General features: G+C 39.0%; 1 protein-coding gene across 1 annotated transcript in view; it reads right to left on the bottom strand.

Annotated features, from left to right (window-relative positions):
- Positions 1-651: 651 nt before the first annotated feature.
- The window catches only part of LOC140327517 (vomeronasal type-2 receptor 26-like), a 22,175-nt gene continuing 5,148 nt past the window's right edge, over positions 652-17,678 (bottom strand). The window contains exons 2-4 of the mRNA XM_072406907.1: positions 12,083-12,374; positions 6,884-7,007; positions 652-1,589 (exon numbers count right to left, since the gene is read on the bottom strand). Coding sequence (XP_072263008.1) covers positions 652-1,589; positions 6,884-7,007; positions 12,083-12,374 — 1,354 coding nt within the window. The remainder of the gene's footprint in view (positions 1,590-6,883; positions 7,008-12,082; positions 12,375-17,678) is intronic.

Below are 17,678 nucleotides of genomic sequence, written 5' to 3'. Positions count from 1 at the left end.
AAATTTTTTTACAGTTCTAAGAACTAAATATACAGAGGAACTTGAGTTTTTAGAGGCAAAGTTTAACTAAAGGCTAAGTTTAACATTTATTTAAACATGTCACTTAAATGTAGAATAAAATTCCATGGTCACAAATGTACATTGTTCATAGAACTCAATATAAACGTCCATAAATATTTCAGATTTCCTCTTTCTTCCTGCCCTTTCCCCTTACTTCCTCTAGAAGTGGATGTCCAAGTCAGTAAATTTACCCTCTTTTGCTTCTTCAGACTAGGTAAGTCAGATAGTGGTAACCAATACCACAGGGACAATAAAGGGGTACAAGTACTTGTAGCTGAAGTGATATTTGCAACAGCAGGATTGGTGTATGTGTGCACAAGTCTCTTCTGCAAATGGGCAAATAATAGCAAAATGTCAATAGTCAATGTAAAGGAACCAGCAAGGGTCATCCCAGAGCACATCGTGAACCTGAACTGGATTTATCCCAATTCATTCTCTACACGCAGGTCAGGCAAAGTAGACTGGCCACCTAGCAATCCTAGGCAACAGACTAGTTATGGCCAGTGCAGTAATTGAGCTTGTACAGTATGTCTCCAGATGGGGAACCAGGTAACGAAACATGGCTTTTTTAATAGAAAACTATATAATTCATTATGTTTTTTTATATTGTTTAGAGTTGTTCTTTCTATGATGTGTCGGTTTAAGTAAATTATTTTTTGAGTTTAAATCAGGTCTCAACAGTATGATATAACATTTTGGAAAAAATATACAACCCAAAATGCCAAAGCTAGAAGATATTATAGCAAATATTTCTACAAGCACAGTGTTCTTTCCTGTAACACTCATATAGGTTGGAATAAAAGCGATCCAGACACTGCAGAACACCAACATGCTGAAGGTGATGTATTTGGCCTCATTGAAACTATCTGGTAAATTTCTGGCCAAGAAAGCCACAATAAAAGTCACGGCTGCTAGAAGCCCCATGTAACCCAATAGCAAGGAAAATGCCACTATGGATCCTTCATTACACATAATGATAATCTTATCAACATAAAGGTGAGTATTATTTTCTGGAAATGGAGGAGAAAATGATAACCAAATAACACTAATTAAAACTTGAATGAAAGAACAAAAGAGAACCACACAGTTGGTGACTTTAACACCAATAAATTTCCTCCACAAACTTCCGGGTTTGGTGGCTTTAAATGCTGAGTAGACCATGATAGTCTTGGCAAAAACGGATGAGATGGCAACCGAAAAGATAATTGCAAATGATGTCTGACGTAGCATACATGTTGTGTGTACTGGACGGCCCAGAAACAAAAACACACAAATAAAACTCAGCATTATGGAGACCAGGAGAATGAAGCTCAGGTTTTGGTTATTAGCTCTGACAAGTGGTGTGTCCTGAAATAAAATGAAGATTGACAAAATAGAAGAAGTTTTAATGAAAAGAATCACAGAGATGATGGAAACCAGAAGAGTTATGGTATCATTTTCATAAGACAGATATTCCACAGCTTTTGGTTTACACTTGTTCATGTTATTTGGCCACTCGTCCTCTGGGCACTTATGGCATGTTCCTTTATCTATAAAGTAAAGCATTAAATAATACAATTAACCTAATTATCAACAACAGAAATAAAATAATGTTATTTTTTATTGCTACTACATTTACATAAACAAATAAAATTTTACATTGTAAATGGTTTACAAGTCTTTTTCTTTCATAATACTGTAGGACTGAAGCTGACATAAAGGTATTATGAATATGGTACCTTCTCTGCCATGCATGTGCTTACCCTATATGTACTACTAGTACAGTAAAATGGACTTCTATTGTTTTAAAGAGGTCAGTCTTCCTAAACATACATTTCTACAATCTGATTCTTCTTGGCCTTTGCTATTAAACTAGTTTTTCTGCCGTACACTTTTGTCATTGACCTCAACCTTGTCTCCTACCCTAGCACTTTTTTTGGGGGGGATGACCTCATAGGTACGACCACACTCTTGTGAGGGTCTGGTACCTTCAACAGTTAGCATTTGTGGCAGTAGCCTGTAAGTAAATGTCAATATACAGTATTTGCAAAGGCCACATTTTCTGCTACTGGTAATTAGCGAAATTAGTTTTAAAAATAGGAATCTCTCTCTTCTCCATCACATTGATACTCATTCTCCTAGACAGCAGTGCCAGTAGAAGCAGCACCAGACCTATTAGGGTTGACTACAGCCTCCTAAAGTGGATGGCTGACTATTTTCAGCAGCAACTGCAGCCTGAGGACAGGGAACTAGAGGATCAGATAGGGTAGATGGTATTTTATCTAGAATGCCCTGAAGTGTAAGAATACTTACCTCTTGACAACAGAATATTGGGTCAGAAATTTGACATATGTCAAGAATTTCAGAATTGTGCAAGCATGCCACCCAAAACAATTTATTTTTACCCTCAATAGGTATGTGGAATAGAGTTTTGTATTAGCAAAAATTGGAAAAGCTATTTGTGATTATTCACAAAGTGAATTCACAGCATTGATCTACCATTATACATGGGCCATTTTTTTCCATTAAAAAATCTACTATTTTCTACACACAAGTGGGGGTGAACCAATTATAAAAAATGGATTCAAAGCAATATATACCACTTAGATCTGAACTAAGAAGATTCTCACACTACTCAGCTCATCACCACTGTACAATTCACAACTTTATCACAAGTGAAGCCCTTCATGAACGACTAAATGACACATTGGATAGAATTTGATAGAAATTGTAAGCACTGATAAATATATAAAGGCTGCATATAGGCTTGCGTGCCCACTCTTATTCTTCAAAGAATTCTTTGGTGTTCCATGGCTCTGTTCGGGCCGCCGTTCCGCTGGGTCAGGAGAAGGACCCAGTTGGGGGGGGGCTTTATCTCCCGTATGAAATTGCAGGCTCAGGGCGGTGGGCGGGTTGTCTCTCTGAACACAACCTGCCAACTCTCCTATCGCAGGCTCAGACTTGCGATGGGAGAGTGGGCGGGTTCTGGTATCATGACATCACTCTGGGCCTTGGCATAGGCCAGGGTGGTCTCCTTGGTTTTGTCACCCACCATGATATTTTTCTCTTATATCAACAAAAACAAATGGACATTACCTTCAACAGAAAAGCTGTTTTGATAGGAGATAGGTGTCATGGAGTGGTATATGAACAGGTCTTCATTTGCAAGGTACTGCCATCGTAAGGTTTTTAGGTGTGTGATTTTAAAGCGGAACTAAACTAAAAATTTTAAAAAGTCACACTTACCTTTAACTCCACAGATCTGTCGATCCATCAGGAGGTTTCTTTGATTAAGTTCCGCATTGTCCTGGTATCTTTCTTCGACCTGGCGCAGAGGAACTGTTGGGTGCCTCCAACTTCCTCAGTCTCCTTCCAGGTTCTTGTTCATATGTTACTGATTTTGCACTGAGCAGGTGCTAGATCAGGTGATGTAGATGGGAAAAAAAAAAGAGTGCCGATTTTACAGCGCATGCGTGACATCAGCATTATTTTTCTCCTGTTAACCTCCCTGGTGGTGTTTACAAGCGTTGGGCTAATTTTCAGTACTGAAAGTGTTAACCCAGGGCTGGCATTGTAAAGGGCTTACTTGGTCCCCACTAGCCTGTGGCGTCCTGCGGCCTCCCTGTGTCCCCTGGCCTCACCTCCCTAGCGTGATCAATGGAACGTGTGATGAGTGTGACCTGGCAGGAAATTTAAACAGATTACATTGTAAACTATTTTGATTACATTACTGTATCCCACAGTTTTGTCCCTAGAGCTTTGTTCAGTGCACTGCCTGCACTTTTACTGTTGTGCTGCACTTGTGCTGTTAACCTTGTAAGCATGTCGAAGATGTTGAAAATGCTGAAAATATGTCATGCTTACAATGAGAAGCTGAAAATGTAATCCAGAATAGTATCAACACCAGACTACACTTAAATACTGAACTCACTGTCAGTGTCACTGTCAGTGCAAAATTATTTCTCCACTTCCAACTCACGGAGCCTCTTCTCAACATTTGACTCTCCCCTAAAACTAACACCTGCTCCTCCCACAACCACTTTCCATCGCCAAGATATTGCCACCTACTTTAGAGATAAAATTGACAAAATCAGACATGATGTCTCTGCTCACCGGGCCACTTTAACCATATCCACCCCTTCCACCTGTAAATCATTACTGGCCTCCCTCAGCCCTGTTACTCTGAAAAAAGTCCCCTTTCTTCTATCGTCATCTCCATCTACTACCTGTCTGCTTGACCCAATTCCCTCTGATCTACTCCGTTCCCATTCCTCCACCCTGGCAACAATCAACATATTCTTCTTCTCTCTTTTTACTGGTTACTACCCCTCCACTTTCAAACATACCAATATTCTCCCTCTCCTGAAGAAACCATCACTAGACCCCTCCCTACTGTCTAGCTACCGTCCTATATCCCTTCTCCCATGTGTTTCCATCTTGAGCACCTTGTCTACAAAAGACTTACCTGAACACCAACACCTTGACCCTCTCCAGTCTGGCTTTCCAGATACTCATTCCACCAAAACAGCCCTTACCAAAGTGGCCAATGACCTTATCAGAGCTAAGTCTTAATGCAACTTTTCCCTCCTCTTTCTTCTTGATCTTTCCTCTGCTTTTGACATTTGTTGATCATCCTCTTCTAGTACAAATCATGCGCTCCTTTGGTATTAGTGACACCGCTCGCTCTTGGATTGCTTCCTACCGCTCCTTTCAAGTTTCTTTAAAATATAATTCTTTCTCTCCCACTCTCCTCTTTGTTGGTGTTCCCCAAGGGTCAGTTCTTGGACTGGTTCTCTTTTCTCTGTACACCTCATTACCTCCTTTGGTTTACAGTACCATCTGTATGCTGATGACACTCAAATCTATCTGTTCACCCCTGACTTGTCTCCCTAAGTCCTGGATAAATTCCAAATATCCCCCTGAAATGATCCCAACTATTAACAACACTGTTATTCATCTCTCCCCTCAGGCACGTTGTCTGGGCGTCACCTTCGATTCTGCCTTCTCATTTACCCTACATATTCAGAACATTTCCAGGTACAACCCGTATAAAATCTCAAAAATCCTCTAGCCCCTTCCTCTCCCTAGAGACCACCGAACTCCTTGTACATGCTCTTATCATTTCTCCTCTGGACTACTGTACCCTCCTCCTCTCTGGTATTCCACTAACCTGACTTTCTTCTCTACAATCTATTATGGATGCTGCAGCCAGACTTATCCATGCTGCATCTCTTTGTAGTTCTCTTCATTGGCTTCCAGTTCACCCTGGGATCATATTCAAGCTCCTGTGCTTTGCCTTCAAATCCCTCCACAGTTCTTGTTTCACTTTTCTGACTTTTTTTAACCTCATCACACGCACGGCTCCCAACATTTTTCTGCAGCTGCTCCAACTCTCTGGAATGGTCTTCCTCGTCCTATTTACCATGCTCCTTCTTTCTGCTCATTTAAAAGAGCACTCAAAACCCATTTTTTTTACTTGCCTACCCGTCTTCTTCTATCTTTAAAAACCGTCACTACTTCCACCACTACATATCTCCCCCCCCCCCCCACTCCCCCCCCCCCCCCCCCCATTGTGTCTTACTTCCCCCACCTCCTAGATTGTAAAATATTCAGGGCAGGGTTCTTTCCTCCTCCTGTGTCACTGTCTGTATCTGTCTGTCATTTGCAACTCCTATTTAATGTACAGCTCTGCATTATATGTTGGCACTATATAAATCCTGTTTAATAATAATAAGAATAACACATTCACAGTGTTTGTATAAAAAGAACCCTCATTCTGTTCAGCTTGCTCATACTTCCCTATGATTACTATACTTGATCTCTATACTTACCTCACACAATTTCAAGATGCTTTTTTAGAATTTTATTAACTTCAATTTATTGCACTTAATCTTCTTGTTACTGTTGCTGGACATAATCTTAGTAAGTTGAAAATCATTTAAACTAGACCCTTGTTTGCACTGATTTCAGTGAGTTATTCTAAGAATTACAGGCCTACAATATAAAACAACAAATTGTCATGCAAAACAATGTACAGCTTTGACATTCCAAAAAACTGACATAATCAGACCGCCAGAGAGGTTAAAGAAAAGGCTCCTTCAGCGATATTGGGCATGTGTAGAATGAGCAGCCAGAGCCACCCGGTATACATGACCTATGTATCCCATGAGGCTCTGCGCTCCCATTCTGTCTGGATCACCACAGCAATCAAGACGGGAAGGGGAGATGCTTAACACTTTTTTATGTACGATAAAAATTTGGAGTTTTAGTCCGCTTTGAGTGTATGTAAAAAATATCCAATTTTGGTAACACTACTCTGTTCAGGGACTTTATAGAAAAAATATAGTGGCAGTATCATGTTCAGGGCTTTGTAATTATTATTATTATTATTATTATTATTAATAATAAAAATAATAATAATAATAATAGTAATAACCAGTTTTTATATAGTGGCAACATTTTATGTAGTGCTTTACAAAGTCCATTGTCATATCACTAACTGTCCCTCAAAGAATCTCACAATCTAATGTCCCTAATGTCCCTACCATAGTCATATGTCTTTAATACAGTCTAAGGACAATTTTTGAGGGAAAGCCGAATAACCTAACTGCATGTTTTTTATGGGATATGGGGTTACCTGGAGGAAACCCACGCAGACAGAAGGATACCATAGACAGACTCCTGGCCGAGATTTGACCATGTAACCTAGCACTTCAAAGGTGAGCGTTCTAACCTCCAACCATTATTAAAAAAATAGAAAAAAATACAGAAATATATATTTATTTAGTTTCTCAATTTTTATCATCTTTAATATGCATTAAATCAACAAGAAAAGACTTTACACCTGTCTCATTAGATATTTCTCCGGCTGAGCATGGCAAACATTCGAAGCAGCACCGGTGGATTCCTCTCTTCATGACATGTCTATAACCTAAAGGACATGTTTCGGAACACGTAGACACGGGAACCTAAATAAACAACAGTAGAATAAGAAAACAGGATGCTTGGAAGAGTAAATCAGACTGTCACCACAAATCCTAGATATGTAAAAAAAAATATTCAATTAAAATAGGGGGATCCAAATAAATTGTTCAATATTCCAGTGGTATTGTTTTTGCAAATATTAAACTAGATTTCTGCCATTTTTTTTTGTTTTTCAGCATCCAGGACAGACAAAAATGGTCTGACAAGTTCAGCCAAACTTTGTGTTTTTCTTTGGTCATACTAACTATTGACCAAATGAAAAAAAACTAGGTATTTTAGTGAAAGATACTATAATGACATTTTTAGATAGTTGCTCACAGTTTTGTTCAGAAAGCCATGGTTTGAAGAGTTTGGTGTTTTGATGTAAAAGAACTTGAATGGCCTACACAAAGAGCCCTGACATCAATCTCAGTTCTTTGATATAAATTTGAATAAGAATCAAGTTTCAGATCTCATCAATCAGTATCTGACCTCACAAATGCTCTTTTGACTCAGATTGGGTCTGATTTAGGAAAGCTCCCCAAGGCTGAAAAAGATACTCTTCCCTCAGTGAAGCTGGGTTAACCTGTAAACATGTCATAGATCTGGTCCAGGATTGAAAACATTTGCTAAAAAATAGCAAATTACTTTTAAAAAATCCATTTCAGGTTTCTGGATCACCCAGGTTTATTGATGAAAGTGTATCCTTTCCTGCCTTGGAGAGCTTTCATAGATCAGGCCAAATATGTACAAATTTCTGCAGATCTGCTTAAGACCTTTGTGGAACCCCTTCCTGGAAGCATGGAAGCTGGTATAGATAAAAATAGAAGGATACAGGGCTTTATATTTATGTTTATGATCGAATTTTGTATCTGTGTCATACTCACTGCTGCTCCATTCCAGTATCAAATCACGTCTCCAGCACATGGCTGCTCAAACTTCCAAACTATACCCAGAGTACCAGTTACATGACCAATCAAGAAACAGCTCTTCTGATCGGTACTGCCTTTTAAAGTGCGGCAAAGTGTATCTGAGCATCAAAGCAATGTGTTATTATACTGCTGCCTAGACCCTGTCCCATTGTTGTCTTTCTCTTCCTGTGGCCCTAAATGAACCTGTTCAGTACATAAAAAGCATTGTGGTGTGCTACATCAGATAAAGGTTAAAACATTTTTTGGTTCTGTTCTGAAATGTCAAAACAATGGGTTTCTTTAACAGATAAATATGCCAAATAAATGGTGGCCTTAATAAAAAATTAAAAAAAAGAACATTGGCCCAACACACCAGAGAAGACAGGAGTAAACACAGCATTAGAGTTCTTTTCTTGCCATCATATAGAGCAGTGTTCCTCTAGAAGTTGTTGGGTGTTCCTTGAGCAATGAGCAGTTTGAGTCTCTCAGATCAGTTTAGGAGATATAAATGATCTTTTTGGCTGAGGTTGGCAATGTTCCCAATTACCACCAATGTAGGAGGCATTCTTCCTATTGAATGTCACACTAATGTACTGTGAGTTGTGGAGATAGTAATTATAGCCAGGGGTACCCTGAAGATCTGAAAGTTGTTTCAAGGATTGCGAAAACCCTAAGAAACCCTGATCTAGAGCATATTGATACATTCAAAATGCATTATTTAAATACAGTATGTCCAATACAGTTCCTGGGTTATTGTTTTAGTCTTCAAGAATCTTGGGGTCTTTTTTAACATTGATGAGAAGCATCCAGAAGTAAAATTAGCTCTTGCACTGATTGTTACATCTTCACTGCTGGGGGTAAGTTGTAAGTTGAAGATACATGCATGTATTGGCAAAAGAACACTGACCTCAGCATGTTTCCAAAGTATGGTATCTTGTACAATAACAAGATCCTTTCCTTCAGGAGCTGATGGGACAAATACACCAATGTGCTGGAAGTGATATGACTGATTTTTAACAACACCATAATTATAGATGTAATATACTGTGTTCATCTCTCCTTTCTCATTAAAGTAAATTGTTTTTCCAGTAGGATCTTTAAAAATCACCCTGCGTAAAAGTTCCTGCAAAAATCAACATGTATTTTAATAGGAAGGATTTGTTTCATATAGCTTTGGAGATCTTTGTAAATTTCCAATTACATACACAAACAAACAAATGCGTTGATGTACTTTCCCTGCCCTACCTGTGAGGAAGATCAGATATCTGTTTAAAAGAATCATATGCTAAAAAACATTTTCTTGGTTTGCAATTCTGTTTTAAATTATAAACAGTAAACGTCTTTGTGTCCCTGTGGTGGATTCCCAATCTCTACTTGACCATTTGTGGTTGACTGGAATTTCCCCTCACTTTGGTAAAAATTTGCACTCACTTTTTGTTGTGTATCCAGAAGAGGACGTAAAGCTCCCTTCTTTGTTTAAAGCTTAAATAATACACAGCTTTCTGGGCATAAGTTTGGTAAACCATTCTGTAGTTGCTGTTCTCAGTTAGGAAGATGGGTTAGCATTAAGACTTACCCAGATGGAATAGATTACGTTAAAGGCAATGACAAGAATAAAGTTGGTTAGGGTCATTGTCTGGGTTATCCTGATATTACGGATAGTTAGGATTCAGTTTAGATATGCCATCAGGAACACATGAAGTCAGGAAATACTGAGTGCTAGTTAACAGTCAGATAGAACGTGGTCATGGGCTCACGGGTCAGCTAACTAAGAAATCAGGCATAGAAAATTAACTGGGTCTATGCAGAATGAAAGCAAGGAGAAGCCAGAGAAGCAAGCTAGAAGATGACCAGGAACATAGGAGCCATGGATGCCACAATAGGGAAATCATAGTATAGAACAACTAACGGGAATAGAACACCAGTAGAACAGAACATTTGGGTATACCCATTAGGGTTATACACCTTACCAAATAGCAGGTATATCTATTGAAAAAGAATAACCTAGAAGGAGTCCCTTTGCTAGTGTTCGTGTACGTTAGGTGGTCCCAGCAGTGTTGCCCAACTTCATATCTTTAACGGAATGAATCTCATCCATCACAGTTGACTATCCTTTTAACATGGCATTAGTCAACAAAACATTACTCCATTAAGAACTAAAACTTATTTCTAATTTAAAATTGTCTTCTGTAGTAGTAAGATATGTGAGGCTTGGAGTCCTTCATCATTTAGACAACAATCAGAGCAGTATTCATTGGATATCTGCTTCCTGATAGAGGGCAGTTATCTGTGGACTTCTATTGCAGTTCTGAGTAGTTATGTGACTCAATTCCGAGAACTGTGGCACCATGGCAAAGTTTGCATGGTAAACTCAATTTAGCAATCAGAAATCTGCACCCACCATTAAATAATCATCTGGTTGCTTTTTGCCCCTTCTAAACATACACCCCACATCCCTTTCCAAAGATTCAAATAATGTCCTGATCTTTTCCCCAGAATATCTCACTATTCACAATTGTTAATTACAAAATACCTCTTATTTGGTCCAAATTTCATAATAGGTATTCTTACATCCACATTTTACACTAGCAACCTTCAACAGCGTACCTCATATATTTGGACTATATGTACCTTCAGAAACCACAGTCAGCATACGTACCCTATAGCCTTACTTACCCGGATTATATATCTATGATATTTTTTGCTTAGTTTAACATTTCTGGATGTAAATGATTTCATCTCATGTAAAGCGCATGCCATGGCATAAACAGCTCTGTACACTTGGTAAGTTATTCCAAAACTATTAGTGTTGTATATAAGATCAGGAAGATTAGCTAATCGAACACTGCTGTTACATTTGAAAAGTTTAGTTTTTATATAGAACTCAATAGCTCTGTTAATTAATGTGTCAGATGTTGTGCATTCAAAATAAAAGGCCATAATTAATTCAAGTAAATGATCATGTAGATTATTTGCTAGGCTGACCTTTTTTAAATAAGTCTTCAAACCCGGGATTGGTTTAGTGGTTGGTGAAAACAATAAACTTCCATGAAAAGAAGCTTTCTCTTTTTCATTCAACAAAAGCTGTGGCAGTGGATATGCTGAAACAACCAAAGTTTTCTCATAACCAACCCTGCAGTACTTTTCAAGAAAATAAATGGTTATCAATGAAATGGTGCCGCAAAGTACAACCACGTTTGAGGAAGAATTATCCAACATCTTTCTTTTCTTCTCCTTATAACCTTTTTTTTGCCTGATTTGACCAGGTGCTAAGTTAATAATATACTCAATGCAGATGCCATGTTCAGCTGTTTGTTTGATTAGTTCCTGACTTTGCTTCTCTCCAGCATCATCATCAGATGTAATAATGCCAATCCACGTCCAGCCAAAGTGTTTCAACAGCTTGGCAATGGCCAGATACTGGGTCTGATCACTGGGGAGTGTTTGGAAGAAGTATGGGTAGAGTTTTTTATTTGTTAGCAGGGGATCTGTTGAGCCATAGCTGATCTAATCAATACAACAAGATTGGACATTACAATATGGATGACTGATACTTGCAAAAATCAATTCCTTTAAATAATTAACATTACATTAACTAGAATCTAAGAAGTTTATCTTTTTTTTACTCAGGATACATTTGACATGTTATGTGAATAATACATTTAAAATATATTGTGTAACTGAATCAAATTCTTCCTAAATTCATTAAATTGAATGAAATCATTAAAACATTATAAATTGCCAATAAATTGAAATGAAAACCAAAGGATTTTAATCAAATTGATTCTCTGACAATACAAAGATTCCAACCTTTAAAAATGATGTTACATAGTTCAGGCAACTTTATAAAGAGTTTTTAGATACTAAAATCTTGTTATTAAGGTTTAATTGACGTGCTGGCACTTTGAGGAAATTCTTTGGTTTTGTGCGGCAGTTTGGGCACTCGGGCTCAAAAAGGTTAGCCATCACTGAACTAGATGGTTACTGATTTGGCAGCCTTAAAATTAAAGCTACATGTTTCTGAATTTAAATCTAATTGTAGAACAGTGGAGGGTACAATATCTGTGCACAACAGTTATAGCAAAGTACCTTCACAAAACCTTTTTTTTCCTTTTGTTTAATTTCCTTAACTTGGAATTTTGATTCCAATGCCCTTTAATAATGCTTACCTGAGGGTATCCATACATATTCAGAATTGGAGCCACGTGATAGGATGTTTCTGAAGACTGATCTCCAATCACACCAATTAACTTGTGAGAATCCCAGCACGAAAAGTTTGGAACTGTTAGCCTTTGGCCAGATAGGATATTCAGGACACTTTCTATGGCTTTATTTGTGTTGCTGCAAGAATCAGTTGCATGATATCCCAGAGTTACATTAGGTAAAATACTGGTGTTATTATTGATTTCATCAATGGCAAATATAAAAGCTTGAAGATATCTGTAGTAACGTAGTATAGGTCTACAATGAAATCACAATAAAATGAATGCCATTGTACTGATCCGCATCAGTTATTTATATAAAAATTTGAATGGAATTGAAAAAATGTTTAATTAAATACTTTATATCATTGGGTGCAAATGTTAATGTACACACATCTGTGAGTATAAAACTGAAGATTAATTTAATATACATTACCTTCCATGGTTTCTCCTTTCCTTCTCAGCAATAAGGTAATAAATAAAACCTTTCTGTTTTAAATTAATATTTTTTTAACCTAATCAAAGTCTGCTTGTAATGCGCCTGGGCACACAAACCACAACCGACTCCAGTTATCTGAGGTCAGGGCAGGCAGCAGGCAGAATGGTCAATAACAATCCGAGGTCAGGGCTGGCAGAGTTCAATCAGAGTTAGGTTCAGACCAGATCACTGAGGAGATGACAAGCAGATAAAGTTTAAAGTACACAAAGACACACCCAAGCACACTGTGGTAACAGAGGCTATATCGGGCAATGGTGTAATGGACAGGCTCTCCTTAAATGGCCAGGATGACCAATCACCTTGCGCCACCTGGCACTGTCTGATGGGAGACTGAGTAAATCAGCTAGCAAAGAATCAGGTTTATTGCCCTTAGTGTAAAACTTATTGCAAGTCCATCTACTTTGCTTGTCCGCTTGGTCAGAAAGACAAATATCCAATTCCTGCCTAGCTTTATCCAGTTGTCTCTGCAGGGAAAGACTAGGGGTAGATTCAATTTAAGCTAATAAACTCTGAACTGCTTTGTCTAATGCCACAATCTGGGCTTGCCTCTTCCTCTTCCGAAGGGTAGACAACTGTATTAATCAGCCCTTTATAACCACTGTATGAGTGTTCCACAATGTACCCATAGAAACATCCTCAGTATCAATAATTTGAAAAAAAATCTTTTAGAGCATTGCCGATCTCCAGGGTCACGTCCGGGTCACTCAAAATTGATTCATTAAGGGCCCATTTAAAATCCCTTGATCGATCATATAAAGTGGACACAGATAATACAACAGCATCATGACCAGACCAGGGGATGGAAAGAATATCAGAATATAGCAGAAGCAAGAAAATGTGAGGGGATCAGTATATGATCTATTCTAGTCCAGGTATTGTGAGGTTGAGAGTAAAATGTATAGTCCTGTTTATGAGGATGTAGCTCTCTCCAACAATCCACCAAATGATATCTTTGTAAAATGGGCTAACGGGGGGGCTTATCGTTATCTGACGCCTGTCAAGGGATGGGTGAACAATCATGCTAGAATCTCCAGATAATGTAGGTGTGCCTTTCTGGTGCAGTTTACCTAAAGAGAACAATTGGGTAAAAAACGGTATCTGTTTGGTACTTGGAGCATAATAGCTCACAACTGACATACATTGGTCCACTATTTGGTCCACTAAAATAAGATATCTTCTGGATCCTTAAGTTCTAAATCACATGTAAACAGAAGTGAATTCTGAAAACCAATTAGTACACCCTTCGTTTTAGTAGGCCCGGTTGCTAGAAAAATTTGAGAATAGGAACTACCAAAAAACTTAGGACAAGAGGTATCCGAAAAATGAAGACAAATTATATCAGCACGTTTAGAATGGAAATAACGAAATGCCCCTGCACATTCAAACTCAAAATTGTGATAGGTATGGCAACCAGCATACTATAAGGCTCATTACTGAAATGTCCCAAGGCCACATTTGAAATAAACGCCAGGTCACATTGAGTCTGGGGAAAGAAAAGGGAGGGGACGGGAAGGGGGTAAAGAAAGAGAGGCAGAAATACAAAAGAAGAAGAAAGAGAAAACAGAAGAAAATTAAAAAATTACAAGACTTGCAGGTCAAAAGCATTAAACAAAAACCCACTAATTTAGTGGGAAAAAAGCGTGGGCCACACCCAACTGGCATCACTAGTTGGTGGATGGGGAGCACACAGTGGCCACCACCACAGAAAAAAGAACATAAAAAAACACACTCAAAAAACTTTGTGTGAGGTTCATAACATCCGCCAATATTTCCTGGAGGAAACAGACAATTAGCTTTGCATAAGTACACATAACAGAAAAAAATATGCATGTTATCATGAAAAATCAAGGAGAGGAGAGGATCATGGCTACATAATCACTTACAATAACATCAAAAACATTTCCCAATGCAAAACAACACACAAACTAGCTGAAAAAAGCCAGAGCAACATACAGTATCAAATGAACACATGGAAATGGAAAAGAAAGAAAAAAAAAGTGCATCAACTTATATATAGACCCAGGGTCCATGACACATCTCTTCTCACTCAGGTAGAACAGGGGGACCGTATACCAGTTTGAGGTACTTCAGGTACACAATCCAAAACATCAGAGAAAAAAACCACTGGGTGATTTCAAGTAGCAGGACCCTGCATATCTTCAGCTGGCAAGGTATGATCTCGACGAGGGGACCTAGGATCCACAGGATCATGAGAAGAGGAGTGAGTATTAAGGCCTAAATCGCGTAGGCAGTGTGCTGCTTCCTCAGGGGTGGTAACCAAATATGTTTCTCCTTGGTAGCGGAAAGAAATCCGGAATGGAAATCCCCAGCGATGTTGTATATGGTGTTGTTGTAGCGTTAGAATAAAAGGCTTCTGAATTGTTGAGGGTGCTAGATCTGCAAACACCTGATGGAGTAGCGAAGTATCAGCTCCTCTGAATGGTAGAAATGGAACTTAAATAAAACATCACGAGGAGGGCCAGTAGTTTGACCTATGGGCCCTATGAACACAATCCATCTTTAGGCGTTCCACAGGTATATCAGGGGAAAGTTCTTCCAAAAGAGCCAGAATAGTAGATGGTAGGTCTACAATGAGTTCAGGAAGATCACAAATTCGTATGTTGGAGCGACACTTAGGACAAGAGGTATCCGAAAAATGAAGACAAATTATATCAGCACGTTTAGAATGGAAATAACGAAATGCCCCTGCACATTCAAACTCAAAATTGTGATAGGTATGGCAACCAGCATACTATAAGGCTCATTACTGAAATGTCCCAAGGCCACATTTGAAATAAACGCCAGGTCACATTGAGTCTGGGGAAAGAAAAGGGAGGGGATGGGAAGGGGGTAAAGAAAGAGAGGCAGAAATACAAAAGAAGAAGAAAGAGAAAACAGAAGAAAATTAAAAAATTACAAGACTTGCAGGTCAAAAGCATTAAACAAAAACCCACTAATTTAGTGGGAAAAAAGCGTGGGCCACACCCAACTGGCATCACTAGTTGGTGGATGGGGAGCACACAGTGGCCACCACCACAGAAAAAAGAACATAAAAAAACACACTCAAAAAACTTTGTGTGAGGTTCATAACATCCGCCAATATTTCCTGGAGGAAACAGACAATTAGCTTTGCATAAGTACACATAACAGAAAAAAATATGCATGTTATCATGAAAAATCAAGGAGAGGAGAGGATCATGGCTACATAATCACTTACAATAACATCAAAAACATTTCCCAATGCAAAACAACACACAAACTAGCTGAAAAAAGCCAGAGCAACATACAGTATCAAATGAACACATGGAAATGGAAAAGAAAGAAAAAAAAAGTGCATCAACTTATATATAGACCCAGGGTCCATGACACATCTCTTCTCACTCAGGTAGAACAGGGGGACCGTATACCAGTTTGAGGTACTTCAGGTACACAATCCAAAACATCAGAGAAAAAAACCACTGGGTGATTTCAAGTAGCAGGACCCTGCATATCTTCAGCTGGCAAGGTATGATCTCGACGAGGGGACCTAGGATCCACAGGATCATGAGAAGAGGAGTGAGTATTAAGGCCTAAATCGCGTAGGCAGTGTGCTGCTTCCTCAGGGGTGGTAACCAAATATGTTTCTCCTTGGTAGCGGAAAGAAATCCGGAATGGAAATCCCCAGCGATGTTGTATATGGTGTTGTTGTAGGGTTAGAATAAAAGGCTTCTGAATTGTTGAGGGTGCTAGATCTGCAAACACCTGATGGAGTAGCGAAGTATCAGCTCCTCTGAATGGTAGAAATGGAACTTAAATAAAACATCACGAGGAGGGCCAGTAGTTTGACCTATGGGCCCTATGAACACAATCCATCTTTAGGCGTTCCACAGGTATATCAGGGGAAAGTTCTTCCAAAAGAGCCAGAATAGTAGATGGTAGGTCTACAATGAGTTCAGGAAGATCACAAATTCGTATGTTGGAGCGACAGGCCCAATTTTCAGCATTCTCCAAGTTGTAGTGCAGATTTTGGATTTCAGGCTTTCCAGAGTAAAGGAAGAGGAAAAATGCTGTACCTTTTTATCAGAAGCTTGAGAATCCATGGCCGTGAATAAATTCAGTGAATGAACTGCCTTCTCAGGGGATGGAGAAGGCCTATCATCCTGCAAAGGACTGCTTGAGCCCTGAGCTCTACGTAAAGCCTTATGCTGCTTTAGTGCATCCCTTGTGTTTTGTAAGGGAAAATCCCTCAGTTCCCTGCTGGTCTCTGAGCCTGAAGGTTCAGGTAAGATGGGAGAGTTGTCATCCCATTAGTAAGAGGAAACCTCTGACACATTAGACATGCTGGCGGAACTTATGGGCGCCATCAGTCTTGCTTAGCTTGCTTCCTTTAGAAGTCTGGGAGTGGGTACCTATGGCGGCTAGTGATGCCCAGGATATTGGGTGGTGAAAACGAGGGGTGGATGTACCTCAATGCCCAGCTGTTAGCTGGTCTTTTCAATGGATGATGGGGAACTCGGTTAAGCCGCTGCCATCACGGAGACCCGCGCATTCACACTCCTAGAAAATCTACATTTTTTAAGCTCAGGTTCACTTTCTAGCATTTAGTGGGATTTGCTGGTCCAGACTTAATCTAAAAAGAGAACAATATGAAGTCAAAATGTGTAAAATTATTTATCATCTAGATCAGTGTTTCCTTACTTTTTTAGCATGGGGGAACCTTAGAAATTACTCTCTTGGGGAACTCCTATTATAATTAGTATATCAACATCTCATAGCATAGTGGTCAGCAGGAAGAATGTCTCTAATATTGCTGAACACTCGGAAAAATGTCAACCTTTACGGATAGCCAAAAAGATTATTGGTGTCACTTAAACTGACCTGAGAATCACAAACTGCTCAATGCTTAAGAAACCCCTTGCAACCCATGGAGGTACCCTAGGGTTCCAAGAAACCCTGGCTGAGAAACACTGATCTAGATAAGAAGTTGCATGTGTGACTTTCACTGGAAAATGGTGACACTGCAGTTAGAGTTAAAGAATTTGATTAATGGCCAGCTGGATGAAAATGGAAACACAGGTTGTAGAC

Source organism: Pyxicephalus adspersus, chromosome 3, assembly GCF_032062135.1.
Source record: "Pyxicephalus adspersus chromosome 3, UCB_Pads_2.0, whole genome shotgun sequence".
Taxonomy (NCBI): Eukaryota; Metazoa; Chordata; class Amphibia; order Anura; family Pyxicephalidae; genus Pyxicephalus; species Pyxicephalus adspersus.
The sequence above is the reverse complement of the archived record's forward strand: the minus strand, read 5'-3'. Positions and strand labels throughout refer to the sequence as shown.